The following is an 18,547-nucleotide window of genomic DNA, read 5'->3' on the forward strand; positions in this document are numbered from 1 at the left end:
ATATTGAGGCTTGTTTGGCTCTTCTTAGCTCTGTACCTAATTAATCTTTACATTTCTCAGAGAAGCAAGAAAATGGGAGGACAATGGTGACACAAAAGTGTGTCAGGACATTAGGATAGATCAGTTCTAAATGTCCAAATTCTTTGATTATAGTTGTGCATTCTCAATAGCTTTGAGAATAGCACTCATTTTTATTTTGCTTGATATGGGATCTTAAGACTTGTCTAGTTTCTATAGCGTTTTACAGTCAATTTGTCAGAAGAAAAAAAAAGAGTAGCTTAATTAGATTTGCAGGAATTTGCAACAAGACAATAGGGGAACATAGGATAGATCTGCTGTGCGTCTCAACTGTGATTAAACGTCTGTTTTGTGTGTAGTTTACAGGTTTGCCTAAATACATTTAATTAAAAACATAAAATAGATTAGAGAAACAGAGCTCCTCTATAAAACAGACACTTGAAGATCAAGGTGAAGAAAAACATGTTTAATAGGAAACATGTGACTGTTTTACACCCTAAGACAAGACGCAAGGCGCCTCGGCCCTTCGAAATAAACATATATGGAAATTGAGAGAAAGAGATGGAAATTGAGAAGGAATAACATGACAGGTGTGTTAGCAATTATACCAACCTGTAAAAGTTTACTGTACGGGGAAAAAGGGCCAAATACTTAGAAATGTTTTCACAGTGCTGATCCTCTGTGGTACATTTCTCCGTCAGGGTGGTTTTTTCACCACATGATTCAAACTATTTAAACGTAACCCCTCCACACTAAGACCTGGAGTGTAAGAATGTGCAAAACTACATGTTTTCCTTATTGATTGGTCAGTGAGTTGTGAATAGTGGTCGGTCATGGAAGCTCTGTATAATTAGTAAAGATTGACCGATGATTTTGATTGATAATAATTTTTGATATTTACACTTAATCAGTTATTGTTTTTTAATATCTATCATCTACCGATTAGGGGTGTAACGATATTCGAACCGAACCGAAAAACCGCGATACACCACCCACGATACGAATCGCGATACTCTCATGGCGTACCGAACACACCCGCCCCGCCCCCTGCTGTCCCGGCTCATTGGACCTCATGTCTTATGTGTACACAACGAATACAGCGTTGTTGCCTAACCACCATTAACCACATTTAATCGCAATAAGCTCAGTGTTTTGTTACTTTCGATAATAAGCAAGGTGTAATCTTTCAAATTCTGTCTATTTGATCACGAAATTCAAACATTGAATGTTTTGGTGCTCTTTGATGTGGCGTGACAGATCACCATACTAGGCTCCTCATTTAAAGCGGCAGCGCGGAACGCAAGTAAACGCGAGCATCTCTTCCTCAGTTACAGAATAAACATGAATGGACACCTGAAGGTATGTTGAAAGATACAGTATATACAGATATTTCAACAGCGGAAATACAACAACGTTAGTTTTTCACATAGCTTTATTTAACAGTTACCTCATGCAAGTCATTCAGTGTCCACAGCTTGTTGGTTTGCTAAGGAAATGAACTCTTTCACTAAATAAATGCACTATATTAGCCTATATATTATATTTTACTTAACCTGTTAATGACATCTTGATTATTTAATGTATGTTTTAAATATCTGTCATGAAAATGACAGCAACTGTGTAAATTATTATATTTCAATAATAAATTAGAGTAAAAACATGTTAATGTAAAAATTGCCTTATGTGCAGTTTACATGTTTTCATACAATTTGTTACTTGAGTGTTGATTATTATTATATCTAAAAATAAATAGCAACTGAATTTAGGCTAAAAGTCTAGGCTCTGTTGTTAAGCTTTAATGTTATAGTAATGTGCAAGTAAGGGCTCCTATATAGTTTACAGCATTAGCAGATACATTTTTTTATCCTTGCGAAACGTTTACTTGTAATTGAATTAATTTAAAGACAAGGACACAATTTGTTAATTAAAGCACTATTAAAAAAAAAAAAGAAGAAGCAATTTTAGCTTTCTAAACCCCCCACCCCACCTAAATGAACCGAACCGAACCGAGACGTCAAAACCGTGGGATGTACCGAACCGTCAGTTTTGTGTATCGTTACACCCCTACTACCGATAAATGCCACCATCTGGCGAGACTTTAAAGTATAGCTCCCAAAAATGGCCTTACAGGTGGGGCTAAAAGTATTGGCAGTTGCATAAATGTTGTGTTTAGCAAAGTTTGCTGCTTCATTATTTATAGATTATTTATTCACATGCTACCATAGCTATGTTTACATGGAAAATATTTGTATCAATCAGAATGAAATCATTCTGATTAATGAATCTGAACACAGTGTTTACATGAATGCTGAGGTGATCGGGTTGATTTGTGCATTTTTCTCACCAACTTCTAATCGGAATTGATCTTTTGACATGCACACACTGCTTGAATATACACGAGTTTCCCGCTGTCTGCACATACTAGCATCCTCCTACCATTGCTTCTTTTCTTTGTTTTAAAGGTACACTGTGTAGGAATTTCTCCCATCTAGCGGTGAAATTGCATTTTGCATTCAAACGAATAGTGCTTTCTAGCGCCTCGCTTTTTCAAATGCGTGTTGCAACTAAGGTAACAGTCATGTACCAAGAAGCTATGACAACATGTCTTCCAATAGCACTTCATCGAGTTTTCTTTGGGGTGATGAGGTTTCGCCGGTCACGTTTCCTTTTAAATTAAATGTTTCGCTTTTTTGGCGACGAGGATTCCTTCTCCTGTGGCTCGGCATAAGTATGATCCTGCATTATGAAGTACCATGCAGTGTAGCCTTTCAAATTTGCCGAGGCAGTGACAAGCGCCTCGCACTGATCTCCTTGTCCGTTTCAGCTGGTTTCAGTCACGTTACGCTGACTCTGAACGAAAACGCGTTGTGGAAACATGGTGAGGTAGGCTAGTGCTTTTTGTCCCTCTCTGCTATTATAGTTTTACAAAATGACGGAACGACATGGAAGCCTCTTTGGACTTACCCGTCCAGTGTAAATAAAGATAAGAAATTCTTCGCTTACGAGGATAAGTCAGATCATTGGCAGAGGTAATTTTACACCAATGAGGACATATTTATGAATAAAGACATTGATTTTAGCTAATAAAATACTTAACTTAACTTAACTTAAACAGACTTAATTATATATTACAGTTTCTGATTTGGAGACAACAGATACATGAAGCTTTGTGCTGTACTGCTTATATTTATCAAGCAGTAAAAAGCCTGTTTCCGCGGCCAAAACAAGGCATCTGTGGATGAGAGTCCGAAGCAAGGACTGGTGGAACGTTGTCCTGCATCACTTCACAGATGATGAGTGAAAGGAGAATTTAAAATGACACTATAGTCATGACACTTCAACAACAACAGCTTATTCTGTGCGTCATACGCCATTACAGCATTTCTACGTCATTGCACATGCACCAAACTTTCCAGTTTCAGTTTTCAATCTACAGCATGTTACCACCCCTTTCAAACCGAATGAAATTTATATTGGATTTAGCCAATTCATTCCTATTGACGTGGTTACATGTGACTTTTTATATTCCGACTGCTACTAATCCGGTCACAAATGGATTAATAGGGTCCATGTAGACGCATCTTATGGTATGCTGGAAAACAATCATAAGCATTTCATTAGATTAAATGCTTTTATTGGCAAAAACATTAAATATATGCATATAGTCAATATTTACAGTGTTGACTCTTCTTCTTCATAACCTCTGCAATTCGCTCGGGCATGCTGGATATCAGCTTCTGGGCCAAATCCTGACTGCTGTCTGCTCTTATAATCCAGTCAGAATGATGGAGTGATTTTACCAGACTAGTTCATGTTCACACTTTCCCATGAGCTGATGATATGATTAGTGAAATTACATTTGGTCAATGCTGGTCATTTTGTGCCAGGGTCGAAAAACAGTGAAATTTGAGTTTTTGTCATAATTATTTTTGTAAAAATGATTGTGTATAATTATAAACAAATATTTTAAATGCATCTGATCCTACACTTTTCAGCTTCAAAAGCATCTTACATTAATTTCATCAGAAAAAGTCTAGCTTTGTTGTTTATTATATTTACATGCATTACAGCGCAATGTACTAATGTAGATACATGCTTTTTACTGTATTAATGGAGCGAAAAGTGACATTGTGCAAAACAAAGCAAACTTTGAATCAGAACTTTCCGTACATAGCAATTACGATTTTGGACACATTTTATGCTGATTAAGATGCATCAGAGCATACACATGCATGCAGAAAATCAAATAGAACGTTCAAGCAGCAAGGAATGGAATGTTCAAAGTTACTAATATGTGTACGTTTAATAATATTTAAATCATAAATCCTGTTTTAAATCTTATACTTTGAATAATTCATAGTTTGGTTTGTTGAACTATGTATGAAGCATCTCAAAAATCTATGTCGATAGCCTTGTTGCCCCAGGCCTTTTTGGTTTTTCATATTTTTTGGGTTCAGAGTCATCTTCATCATCCTTCCTTTGGTTTCCGTAAAATATCATCATCAGCCTTGGGAAACATCTGTAAGCATAGTAGTCCAATGGTCCTCTTAGCTTATTGCTGTCGAGCCGCATGAAGGTCAGCATGTTAGGGTTGCCAAAGTCCAGTGATGGACACATTAGAGAGATATTCAGATCTGCAAAGAGACCAAGTCATTTTAGCATATGTCGTTATTTGATTGATATTTGATAAAGGGTTGGAGAACACTGCAGTGGAGCAGTTCAATCAATTTCTAATGTGTTTTTTGAATAGCTTTTTTGTTTTGTTTAAATAAAGTAAGGGTATGACCATCATGCTTTATTCTACATTTGTACCTTTAGATTTTAACCTACCTTTAAAGTCATTGTGATTTAGATACAGATGTTCCAAGGTCCTGGGAACAAAAAACGGTTTGGAGAGCTGGTTATGGCCCAAATGGAGCTCCATCAGTTTGGACAAGTTGAAGGCAATGTATGCAACGGATTTGAGTTTATTGTGTGACATGCGTAGGGACAAGAGATTGGGAGTCTTCTTAAAGTAGCCCTCGGGTATGGTGGATATTAAGTTGTTTTCCAGCGATATCTGCTGAATCGATTCTGGAAGGTCTGTTGGCATGGACTTGAGCTTATTGTTGCACATGTTGATTTGCACGAGGCTCTTCATGCCAGATAGGATCTTTCCTTTAATACCTGCATCTGTTAGTTTGTTGCTGCACAAATCCAGCACTGTAAGTTTTGTAAGCTCTCGTGTAGCTTCAGCCGGTATCTTTGAAATTTTATTGAAGCCCAAATTAAGTCTTTTAAGAGCTTTTGGCAAAGGAGAAGGAACGTCTTCCAGATTATTATGCTCAAGGTGTAACTGAATGAGTTCTTTGAGTATATTGAAGACATCTTTATCCACCTTAGATGACTGGAGCTTATTGTAGCTGAGGTTGATTTCCCTCAGGGACGTGGCATTAATGAAAGGCTTTGAAGTTATCTCCTCTATGTCGTTATGCTGAATGTACAAGTGGCGGACGTGTCTTGGGATGTTGGGAATCGCCTTGAGTTTTCGGTGGTCGCAATACATGGCAAATGGATAGGATGAGGGGCAGAAACACTCGCTGGCACATTCGTACGAATACATTATTTGGGCATCGTAATCCGGTTGTTGAGTTACAGATTGTCGAGGAACTTCGGGCGAGGAGTTGTCATCTATGTCGTAATCGATATAGCCAAGCTCTTGAGAAAGTACCAGAGCTCCAGAGAGCAAATGCAGACATAGTATTTTCAAGATCCGTGACGATGTCATGGTTTAGTTTGCTTTTCCCTGCTATCTGTTTGGAACGGTCACAAAAAAAGAAGTGTATTTTGAAAATTAGAAAAAGGTTATTAGGACTTTGATTGTACTGAAATAATCAATATAATAATGATCATCATCGATAATATCTTACAATAATATCTAAGTGTGCTGGGTTCCACAAAAAAACAGTGTGAATAGAAAGTGACACATGAAATAGACCACAATGAGATTTTGAGACAGAGTTAAACAAGAACTGGGTTTTTATTCACTTTTTTTGGTCTTCTTAAAGCGGTTTGGTACTTTTCCAGAAGACTAAACAAACACCCCTAATTGCACATACTTTGGGCAATATGACATTTTTCTGTAAATGTTGATATTTGTTTAGTGTTCTCTTCTGTTGTGATGTCTGGGATGAATTATCTCAGCAGGGGTTTTACTGTGCGTGTTGAAGGTAAAGCCTATGACTCAGTTGTTGACTGACCTAGTATTAATTGGTATTTATGTTGTTGCTTTTTAAACTTCTAAACACAACCATTTTGGAAAGGCAAACACTCCCTTGTAATTTAGGAAAGAACTCTTCTTGGATTTTTGTTTATATTTGGTGTAATATTCTCCTACACTAAAAATATCTAGTTTGGTCATAGTACTAATATGAGCTGGCAAAGCAGCTGGATAAAGTGATCCAAAAAATACAGCGAGTAGTTAATCTAATTTAACTACTGTAACTGCTCAGTACGACAGTCTCTCTCAAGTAATTTTCTTGTCTCCTGCAGAACTTTGACGTGTTGGTATGTTGGCTGTGATTTTAATGTTGCTCAGTTAAATAATGACTTATTCTGTCAATTTGAAGCTCTTTTTCATTAATCAATCATAGAAATATTTTTCATAGTTGATTCAAAAACCGCATGTGGAGGAATGTTTACATTTTAATTGGCCCTTTAACTTATTTGTCTTGATAAGCACATCATAAATATCAGTTTTTCTGTGTATAATTCCTTAACTGCGGATACTAAATTTTAGATATAAAAAGGTTTTAGAAGCATTGCCATTAAATCTTGTGACCTGACTTCTGCATGTGGGTTGCTAAAATGTAAGAGGAATAGGAATATACCTCTTTTTATTGTCACGCTCAAAGCAATTCTTTTTGGAGACATCAATGTGAATAATGCTTGCAAAAAATCTCACACAAATTAGTACAAAATGATTTCATTACGAAGCAGTATATATTGTACTATCTTCAAAATTATGATATCATACCTGTGGGGTCGTTTTTCTCTCTGTGGGAGGCCGAGTGCCCAAGATGAAACACAGCAGCCCCTTCAGCTTGGACGATGTTGCCTAAAGCAGGGAAATGTTTTTTCTCCTGGGACGAGCGTGAAAGATTACTTCTGTGGTTTCCCCCACAGCAGCATTAGCCGTTTTGGGAGAGATTGTGATCTGCCTCTTTTCCGTGGAAATGATTCTGGAAGCGTTTGGTTGCATGTGTTCGGTGACCTCAGTAAAGCCTCGTGGTCTCATCTGATTCTTCTTTTCCCCTTTTGTTGAGTTGAGGTGAGGTTGAAGTTTCCAGACATAGTTCTGGAAGGAATGGCCTAGTATCCAGTCCATTTACATTTACATTTACATTTATTCATTTAGCTGACGCTTTTATCCAAAGCGACTTACAATTGCTATATATGTCAGAGGTCGCACGCCTCTGGAGCAACTAGGGGTTAAGTGTCTTGCTCAGGGACACATTGGTGTCTCACAGTGGATTCGAACCCGGGTCTCTCACACCAAAGGCATGTGTCTTATCCATTGCGCCACCACCACCCCCCCAGTCCACATTATTGTATGTGGACAGTAAAAAATTTAACCCACAAAATTAAGGCCAGACTCATAACAGGTGTTGCACTAGTGCAGCTAATGTTACGCAAAAAGATTTAAAGCTATTGAAGGGAGTGGATTCTTTAGCCCGGCTTCCAGAAAAAAAATGAGATATGGACTCGTTTTGTTTGAGAAAGGTCTTCAACATATGTTAAAACAGGGGTCTCCAACCTTTTTTCATTTGAGGGCTACTTTTTAAAAATGAAAGTGGCCGAGAGCTACTCATGTAATACAATACTTTAGTTTCTTAAATAATGTCTCATAACTCTCATATTAACAACTATCCAAACTGTTTTAGACCTAAAATCGTTTTTGTAGGCCTATATATGTCACCCTTAAATGTCAGAGAAAAGAACAGAATCAGAGATAAAAAAAATTATAGAAAATTGTACTTTGCATATTATACTGTAAAAACACATAATTATAGTTGATTTTATAGTGCATGATAACTAGAAATGAAATGGCATGAAAATTTCATTTCATGATTATAGTGACTAAACTGATCAAGTTATCACAGAATCCTGTTCAAAAAGTACTAATACTACACAATAAAATCAATTCACCAAGTTTTATGTCGAAAACCAGCAAATAACAAATAAACTTAGCATCAATATGCACTTTGTTTACAAAAACATTAAAATAATAACATTAAAAATGATGGCCAGATTTTAAAGGAGTCTTGCAACATGTTATCTACTAACATGTACAAGTTCAAATAAAGTTGACAAAAAAGTTTTTATAAACAGATAAACCTCGCATATTTCAGCTTTTAAATCATTTTTATAAAAAGAATGAGTCAAAAAAGATAAATTACTGACATTTACAATGCACATTAGCTTATCTTTTATTATTAATAGTAAAATTCGGTCCGATTTTCCCGTGGCGTCTGTCGTTGCTATGCAACCATGCTCTGCGCTCTCCACAACGACAAAGAAGTTTTAATAGCTAATGGATTTCCACCACCGAGAAACGCTTGCTGTAGCTCTGCTACAAGATTTATTTACGGAGAACAGAAAAACACCCGTATAGTGTTTGGGTGCACCCCCATCCTTCATGTTGACTCGCTGCGCCTGGAAAAAATGAGCGCGTCGCTTCAATTATTTGAAATAACGAACTTGAGCGCGCAAAAGACGCGATATGTGAACGGCCCTTGGCGAGCTACCTCCAATCAGGCCACGAGCTACTGGTAGCTCGCGAGCGACGTGTTGGAGACCCCTGTGTTAAAACATATATCTGTTCTTCTAGCTCACCATGACGACTATAGGTCACAAGGGTCATTGGAACCAACAGTTTAGGTGACCATTTCTTAGTTAAAACATTTACTTTACTGTTCTATATTACAGTGTCCTCTCATTGAGAGAAAGAACATGTTATCTGGATGTTTCGGGAAGAGTCTCCTGTTTATCGTTAGAGCCCGACCAAATCCAACCTTGAAGAAGCTGTGTGTCTGTGTGTGTGTGTGTTAGCATTCTTGGTTAAAGGTTAAGGAACAGGTTAACTGGCATTATTGGAGATTGACGGACTTGTTTTCTTGGACATGTTGGCGCCTAGACACACAGTCTTGTGACCTCGGAGGGCCACTCGTAACTAACTCAGGGTCCTGGTGGTAGCCGTAGAGATGTGCTACTGCCTATCAGTCCATGTGTGGACATTTACTATGTTTATCTATCAGAATCATTCAACCTGAAGTAATGACGTAGCTTACACCTTGGTGAAGCTGACTTCTGCCTGATGAAACCGCAAACTATCTTACATTTTTCTATAATTTATTATAATTCTGACTCTTGTCTTAAATTGACTGCACTTCTAACTCCTGGTGTTAATTAATCATGTCTGGTCCTTGGGTCTTTAACTGTAAATTCCCTAACACTATATACTAATAAAATACTACTCATATTTTTATTAGGCCTATATTATATTTTATCAGAATTAAAAGTAACAAAACTTAAAACTTGTAACAAAAATTAAAACAAAACTTCAGCCAGTGTTCATACAAAGTTTTGTTTAGTGAGAAGGAAGATTACAGTTGGCAAATTTAAATGCCTAAAATGCATTGCAACAATTAAGTGGGTTCAATTTAATTGGTTTAGACATTTCTAGCTCACTATATGGAGGCCTTTTTCCAGTGCTTGTACTGTATCAGAGTAAAACCACAGACGGTCTCTCATGACCCGTCTACAGAGTGTCGTTTTTTTTTTTTTCAGAGTTGGCTAGACAGACCCCTCAGCACTCATTCTGTCAACTGGAAGATTTGTTTTTGCTGCTGCCCACATGGCAGACGCTGAGAAGTCTCCGCAGCATGAACGCTACTGCGGCTTGAGAAAAAACCCCGTCAAGATTGTGATCCCAAGAGGTTCTTTTGGGGCATTTTTTTGTAAGGAAGGGGGTGAAAACTTGGCAAGCCGTATTTTTTGGTCTTTGATAAACTTCAGCCTGGTTTTTTTGTGATGGATATTTGACGTTACAATAATATTTAGGCTTGGGAAAGATGAGCAGTTGCATGCAATCTGCACATGAGCAATGCTCTTTAAAAATATTAACATTAAGAGGACCATCGCTTCTGGGGAACATGCAAATGCCCATATGCTTTGCATTTTAATTCTCACACTTTGTGCTTTCACAACTGGGAAACACGAATGGACGTTTGTAGTCCCATTTGAATTTTGAATGCGATATGCTTCTATACTCATTTATCATGATGACAGTTAGTTTATTGTACAGTGCTTCTTAAAGACCAATTAGATGACCAATTATTTATATTCAAAGTAAGCTTATACAGTTAGGGGAGTGAAGAAAGATTGTTTATTGTCTTAGGTTTGACATTGTGAATATGGAATAGTTTTTCCAGTTAAATAAAGGTTTAACTGTTGACCAACACAAAAGTGTAAACTCCATTGGTCTACAATTTTAATCTTTAAAAAAAATAAAAAAATAATAATGAATCCACAAACGTGTGTCTGAACAAAACAGTGTTTTAGAGACTTTATTGAAAATGTTCCCGGGAAGGGAAGTGGTCTGGTGGCTCTCTTGAAAGGAGCTGATAAAAACAAGCTGGGTGGTTGTTTTCTGTCTTAGTTCAAAGGTATTTACTTTGGAGGGAAATTGGATGGGGAAAATTATGAGGTGTGTGCTGTGCAAGGAAGATTTAAACTAGACCTAGAATCAGTTCTTCATAGCTCTGCTCTCAAATTTGACACACGTTTACTTATTACCTTATTTGGATTCGCAAGAGTTAAACCTTATGTTCTGTTTGTGATCCAAGAGACCCGAAGGCCATTTAATGGCTAAAAAAACCCTGAAATTAACCAGATGCATAAAGGTACATTAATACCTGGTCATTTCAGATATTTAATAAAGATTGATTCGTCATACAAGTGGAAAAAATACTGTGCAGGATTGTTCACATATAAGCGTTTACACTGAGTATGAGAAGGAAACGTATTGGTTTATCTTTAAACAATTTTATTTCTGTGTCCGAATCCCTCAGGTGTTTTCTGGGGCTCAAAGATCCTAAATGATCCAAACCTGTTGTGAGTTTTTTGGAGACGCCGGTATGCAAGACGTGGCAGAAGCAGATCAGGCCAACCTGAAGATTTGTTCCATATGTTTCCTGAGCAGAGCCTCTCTCTCTAGCCACCACCCCTCGGTGTTGTTTTTTCCCCCATTTAACCCGTTCAGACCCAAATTATATTACAGGGACACAAAATGAGCTGATTGGTCGAAATCTAGCTGGTTTGCTGTTGTAAACAATGAGACCCACTATCCACAAATTTTACAATACATATTAAATAATATACATTTTGTAAACTTACTTTATCGCTCCACTTGTCTGTGCATCAGAGGTGGGGATTTTTTTTTACACAGTTACACCAGTAGGTGGCAGCAAGTGACTGTCTTTATGAGTGAGTTGTACATTTACAATTGAGCTACAGTGGATTTTTGTGTAATGACGCTACCGCTTTAATCTCTCTTTAATCTCACAGTGCGGAATAGAATAACTGATACGGAGTGGTAGGATACTAGCACTTGGGTTGCATTTGCTGCGCATCCTCTTTGTCTTTTGGAGCCATGCACAAACCAGAGTCCAATTGTAGTCTGATAAAAGTGTATATACATTCTATGCGAAGCCAAGCTGCAATCAAAAATGGGGAAAAAGTGAAGTGAAAGTGACGGCCAAGTATGGTAACCCATACTTGGAATTTGTCCTCTGCATTTGCATTGCATTTACAAGTTAGTGCAAAGACATTAGAAGTAGTGAGTAGGTAACAGACACAAACACTGCAAACCGTGGACACACACACCTGGAGCAGTGGGCAGCCATTTTTGCTTGACGCCTCAGTCATTTCCTGCTGGTATTGAGAATTGAACCCGAATTGGATGAGTATATCTTGTAAAAAGTAGTCAAATAGCAGTAAAGCAGCATTCAGTTAACCAAAAATGGGGAAAAAGGTTTCAGTGTGCAAGAATATGCTTTGGAATGGCTGTTACTTGGAAAGTTCAAATTTATTTGAATGGCATACAATACTGTTATAATGAATTCACCTGATTTAAAAAAAAAAAAAACATGACCATTGCCTATTTAACACAAAATCCTCTATCTGCATGGATAGCAACTACTGTACTTATGTCCAGAAGAACAGGTCCAATCCTACACTGAAGTCTCCATCTGCTGGCATTTTGTTTTATTGCAGGACAGATGTACACATTCTTAATCCAACGAGATTTACTCTTTCACTTTTCTTTATTTTTCTAAAGAAACAACAATATCTGAATTGGAAACGAATAACACAGCACCGCTGACTGAGAAAACACTGGTTGCAATCACAGTTAACTGTTGTGTAAACTGCAACCAACCAGGTGGTCCATACAGATCAATTTTTCAGTATTTCTGTGACCTGACAAGAATGTCCTAGTCCAATGGCAATGGCAATGAATAAAATGTTATATAATGAAAATTTAGCATGCAATATAATTTTTTGTTATCACTAAAAACGATTAATAAGCACCAATGAGTAATGCCCATTCTCTAAAATACAAGTAGAACAATGAACAGACTGGCCTTGTGAATTTTATAATTTTTTTCTTTGAGTCTAGACAGTCGTTCCTTTTTAGATAAAACTTATTTGTTGACCTTCAATACACAAGGGACAAATTTACTTAGCACCTGATCTCAAAAAACTGTTCTCTAGCTTTTATAAAGTCGAAAAGATTTCAATGTAAACATTAACTATGAAAACCTATGTAACTATTGCACACACTGTAGTTGATTCTATCTTTACTGGAATTCAAAGTCTTCGAAATCCTCTCTAAATTCAAGTACTGAGTCTGTAGCCTCTGCGGATGCTCTTGGATTTTGGATAAGTTATGTTCTGTACATCACCATGAGGACATGAAATGGTAATTTATAAAATTAGAATGAAGTTCATGACTATAATTCTGCCCTCCAGTGGCAAGATGGTACGCGTTGGTACCGTTTCGCTCACTTTCTGTTGTTACCCAGTTGCACCGAGTTGTGGCTGGATACGCACCGAAAAGTGGGTGGCTGAATCTCCCAGTATTTCACTGGGTTTGCATATAAACTGATCCTAGTGTAGAGGGCTTTCTTAACCCGGGTTCTCGAAGGGCAAAAGTCATTTACTCCAACGTAAGGGATGCTGTTGGAGTGTAAGTACATCACCTAAAAAAAGAAACAAAGTGGATCAGATCTCTGTACACATCATGTCTTATTCATGTTTCTATTGCATGTGTATTTGTGTTTTACCTGCAAATATTTCAGGTTGTTTAAGCCTGGAGGAACTTTCTTCAGTTTATTGTTGTCCAAATGAATTTCTCTGACTTTGGGAATGCCAGCGAAACTTCCATTCTCCACATACTTGATTTGATTGAAGTCAAGCCACAACCTGTGAAAGACAAGTTAATGTTGTGTTCTGTTTTCATCCACACGAGGGAGTCGGTTCACCTTACCTCTGTAGACTTTTTAATCTCAAAAAATCCTCTGACTCCACTTTGGCGATCTTGTTGTAGTCCAAGTGAAGTTCGGTCAGGGAAGATGGGAGATCTGTGGTATTCAGATTAATAAAAATCGATATTATTAGACTTATGTGCTTAGTCAAATTTGTAAGCACTTTGTCTTTCGAGACCCACGTCATCTTTTAGACTTTCTTTCAGGTGTGATATACTCTTGACTTTCATAAAGCAAATTATAATTCTTACCTTTAGGAACAGCTGTAAGCTTTGCTTCAGCTATTCTCAAGTAGAGAGTCGCCATGTCGTCAAAAGCTCCGCCTTCAATCCCGCTGTTTGCAATTGGATTTGCACTCAGTTCTAGAGATGCAAGAAAAGGGAACATCTTGTATTTTTTTTCTTTTAAATAAGCATTCATTTACATTAATGCATTTGGCAGAAAAATGTGATACAAAGACTCACGGATCACACCTTGTTGGGTTTGAACCAGCAACCGTTTGGTTGCCAGCCCCATTTTTAACTACAACACCACAGTATCAACATAATTCTCAGTTGTTTCTGCCAAATTTATTGAGATTAAATCTGTAAATGCAGATCTTAATATAGACACTATGGAGGCAGATTTTTTTTTTTTTAACTGTACATTACCTGAGAACCATGGAGGTCAGTTGATTGAAGTGAGCTTGTTGTGTCAGATACAAATGATGTAAGATCATGTATCTGATTATATAACAAGGTTTAATGAGGTCATGATGGAGAGAACGGGAATGGAATCGGGAAATGATGCAAGTCATACAGCTCAACGTGTTGAAGCAAGTGTACTAACTACTTAAGCATGACTCTGACCGTGTTTATTTAAGAACATCACTTAGGAGACCTACCTAAAACATTTAAGCCTTGCATTCCCCTAAATGCTCCTTTCGGAAGTCTGCTGATCCTGTTGTCATGCAGTCGCAATGCCTGAATATTCTTGGGAAGATTCTCTGGGACTTGTGTCAGCAGGTTGTATGACAGGTGGAGAATCTTGAGTTTGTCCATGTTGCGAAAGGCCTTTGGGTGAATTTTTGTTATCTGGTTGTTGAGCAGAAACAGGGCCTGCAATTACAGAAGGAGAAATAATTAAGGTACAGTGTCCATGGCTCTAGATAGTCATTACCATTATTGATCACAGTTCACTTTTAAAAATGGCATTTTACAGCTTCCATACATTTTTGTGAAATTTTGGATAGCTAAATAGAACTTTGTGTTGTTGTTTTCAAGATCTGGGCTGTTTCTATTTTTTTATGCCCTTGCAAGTTTATTCCCTTTCTTGCTTTCTTGCACTGCAAGAACTTTTAACCATTTTACCACTAATCATGAGCAAATATTTACCACAAGTATGAAACTGTCCACAGTAGATGCAAATATCAATAACACTCAAGTATGTGTCCAGAATTCCACATAATTCTGCTACCACTGCATGTCTCCAGATGTCCTTGTATAAACCCAGTATAAAAACACAACTCTTAAAATGCCCTAAAAGCATTTAAGGGGGAGAGTTTACTACTTACATAGAGATTATCCAAGCCTTTGAAATCGTCTTCCTTGATTTCCGTGATGTCATTGTTTTGGAGATCGACGAGCAGCGTGTTTTTAGGAATGTCCTTTGGCACCTTGGTCAGACCTGTGAAGACAACAGAGATGTGATATTTTATAGACTAGAACGTAGAGATGTTCAAAGCCGCACATTTTAATGGGTTGCCTGAAAGGCTAGTTGGCAAATGAGTCTTAAAGAAACCCTATATAATTATTACCCTGAAAAGTTGCGTTTCTAAGATGTGATCTTGCATTCAGTGACAGCTTGATGGAACATAACAGAATGATGCATTTTTAGAAATGACTGGCGGCTTTATGCGCGTGCTCCTGGGATGAGCGCACAGAAAACCGGCTCTCAGAGAGAGCGCGAGGACTACTGAATTCTTTCAAATCACTTGAATGTTTAAATTGACAAGTCGTGCATATAAAAAACTTTAGTAAAGTATTGTATCGCACCGCGCAGCTCTCTTGTACAGATGATGTGGTGCTGTGAAGCCATGCACGCATTTTGAAAGATAGAGAAGACGCGGTAGCGTCGAATTTGTGAAATGATGTCAACCAACGAGCTAATTGAATAAATGTTTGTGGGAATTTCCTGCATTATAAGTGCGAAACCTGCGGGAATGAGTAAAATTATATGCAATTCCCGCAATCCCACGCCGAAATTCGAGCCCTGGAAATAGTTGTTTAAAGTAGTTTAATGCAGTGCTTACCCTGATCTGAGCACTGGAGAACTTTCTTTGAGCACCGACACCCTTCGGGACAGTCCGAAACGAAGTTATCATCATAATCGTTGTAATCGTCATCATTGTCATCGTCGTCGTCGTCATCATCATCATAATCACCCACATCTTGTTGCATGATTTCATGATGCTTGATGAAATCCATGACATTGATAGGCATGTATGGTTTTGCGTGACATAATGTCAGTAGGGTGAGTAGTAAAAGTACCTTCATGGTGCAGCTTTTGTTTGGATCTTTAGTCATGAATGGTTAGACCTGTGAACATGAACACAAGCAGTTGTTTAACCTGTACTTTGTCGAACATGTTACATTGCTTTGCGTTATAACACATAGAATTGTTTCACAGAATGGAAGAGAAAATCGTGTGAATTGGATCCCAAGGATCCTGATTGGTTTATTAGTTGGCATCACAATGAAATGAGCCAATGGGAACTGATCACAGGTTAAAGAGACATTCTTATTGAATGACTTTCACAGCACTTTACAGTAAAATACAGATGCTCCTGAAATATCACGACTCTCAATATGTTTGTGATGATTTGATTCATTTTGTTTTTGCTTTTCTTTACCTGCACAAATTTTTGATTCAATTCAGTAGCATTAATGTAATAATTGTGAGGAGAAAAGGTTAATGATTGCTGTAATTGTTTGTGTAAGAAGTTAAAATGAACCAGCTGTACTAAGCAATTGTTTATGGAGCAATCTTATTTATGGAAGCCTTAGTCATCATCGTATGAGAAGCTGGCTCACAGTTTATTGACCTTTAAGAGTTGTTAATGATGCGCTAACGCTACCCACATGACATTTAATGGTAAATCTAAATCATCATTTGGAATGATTGTATTTTGTTTGATTTTTGCAAAAACGTTCAATTTAAATCGAGCTGTTAAGAATTCACCTGCTGTAAGTTATAAATATTACAACTTTAATATTTATGCTTTAAAACAATTTAAAATACCTGCGTAGAGAAATATGCTTTGTTATTAGACTGCTCTGAATTTATCTGTAAATGTTTCACCACGGCACTTTTAAATTAATTTGTTCTCTCCCAATTAATATAATGAAATGTTGTCTGGTTTATTTAGCTGTTCGTTTGAATTCATATGTCTACTATTACCTTTCCAAGAAATAGAGCTTCACACAAACTTACTATGGTGGAATCAATTATCTCAAGTCTAGGGACAGATGAAGACAACATACCTGATGAAGCTGTGTAATCCTTGTTCAAGTAAGCCTCCAGGGATGAGATCAATATTGCCGTCTGGATTTGTTGAGACACGGGTCCTTAAATGCAGCATGCACGAAAGCCCGAAAGGTGGAGATCACGCTCGTCAAAGCATGAGATCCTTGAATGAATGGGGATGGAAAAGATACTGCTGGTTCAAGGAGCAGATTCGGAATAAGGGGTAGGAACAGCACGCAGCTCTGCTGGATGCTTAACTAGCACTGAACACTCATTGTTACCAGCCGTATGTTTCTCATCAGCACTTGAAACTCGGCCAATTTTGTGTGCCTAAATTTTCAATGGCCAGTCTGGGATACTCTCATTCTTTACATTGCCAATGGGTGGTCTCTACTTATCTGACTTTTGACGTATTTAAATATTTCAGAGTGCACAAATTATTGCATGTTGCATAATTTGTAGGGCTATTTCTGGGCTTCTATTTTTAGATCAAACACTAATTTTTGTAATGTAACGACTGACTGATAGTGATATGACATGGATAAAATAGCTTTTATATACACTTTATATTGGAAAATATTTTTAAAAAAAGTAAAATTGATAGACATTTGCAAATCTTTCTGCTTGACCCAAATCAGAACATTTATTTGACATCCACTAGAACTGGCATCAATTTACTAATAAAATAATTGACTTTAGTCAAGTAAATGCATGTTTCGTGTTTCGTGAATTCGAATGAATATTTATGGGACAAAATATGGTAGGTCCCAATCCATGGGGGACCTTTAATCTAAAACTAAATGTTGGATGATAACTTTTCCAGACTTTACAGTGCTGTTTGCTTACAGCAGCACAAAACGCGACCCCTCTCTATTCACAGGGCAGTACTGGTGGCGCCACATATGCTTGGGTTTGGCTGGGGGTTTTGAGATGATGGAAGTTCCTATGTCTCATGGTTTCTCCGTTCATTCTCCTGGGTCTCACTGGCCAGCATTCCTTCCGAAATGATAACCAACCTCAAACCAATAAAGGTTTGTGGTATGTCGAGTTGGTGCCGTAAATTAAAAGGATGTAGATACTATTACAGACACAACATGAGGGTGAACTGGTTGAGGAAAGGTAGAAATGTGTAGATGTGCTTAGATTATTCAGAAAGTACCAGTAATTTCCCTCAACCATTTTCGAATTCTTTTGTATTTCACACCTTCAATCTTATTTGTTGTAATGTTGTGACGTGCAGAACTATGTTGGAAATGTCCCGACCTTGCAAACACTCGCGCAGCCTTGAGATATATTGGCGATTTTCCACAACTTTGCTTGTCCTCTAAATATAGAGCAGAATTTAACTGTACACAGGCACAAGGAGGGGGTGGTTCAGCTGTTGATTAAAGTAAGTAAAAGTAAGTAAAAGCCATGTGACTAGTATGTGAGTCATTGAA

The 18,547-nt window shown here is 37.5% G+C and overlaps 3 protein-coding genes across 4 annotated transcripts in view; 1 reads left to right on the plus strand and 2 right to left on the minus strand.

The window, feature by feature from the left end:
- cenpp (centromere protein P) overlaps nucleotides 1–18,547 on the plus strand; it is a 52,092-nt gene that overhangs the window by 14,050 nt on the left and 19,495 nt on the right. The gene's annotated exons all lie outside the window — the stretch shown is intronic.
- Nucleotides 4,417–5,810, minus strand: omd (osteomodulin; the record flags this gene model as incomplete). Its single annotated transcript, XM_084415812.1, has 2 exons — nucleotides 4,849–5,810; nucleotides 4,417–4,652 (listed from the first exon to the last, which is right to left on the minus strand). The coding sequence occupies exons 1-2, from the start codon at nucleotides 5,783–5,785 to the stop codon at nucleotides 4,417–4,419; spliced, it is 1,173 nt and encodes a 390-aa protein (XP_084271938.1). The 5' UTR covers nucleotides 5,786–5,810.
- On the minus strand, nucleotides 12,739–17,373 carry aspn (asporin (LRR class 1)). The gene is made up of 8 exons (XM_084415601.1): nucleotides 17,126–17,373; nucleotides 15,895–16,180; nucleotides 15,157–15,269; nucleotides 14,488–14,701; nucleotides 13,856–13,966; nucleotides 13,607–13,700; nucleotides 13,404–13,542; nucleotides 12,739–13,319 (listed from the first exon to the last, which is right to left on the minus strand). Exons 2-8 carry the CDS (start codon nucleotides 16,166–16,168, stop codon nucleotides 13,122–13,124), a joined length of 1,143 nt encoding a protein of 380 aa, XP_084271727.1. The 5' UTR covers nucleotides 16,169–16,180; nucleotides 17,126–17,373; the 3' UTR covers nucleotides 12,739–13,121.

This window comes from Rutilus rutilus, assembly GCF_951802725.1.
Source record: "Rutilus rutilus genome assembly, chromosome: 8".
Taxonomy (NCBI): Eukaryota; Metazoa; Chordata; class Actinopteri; order Cypriniformes; family Leuciscidae; genus Rutilus; species Rutilus rutilus.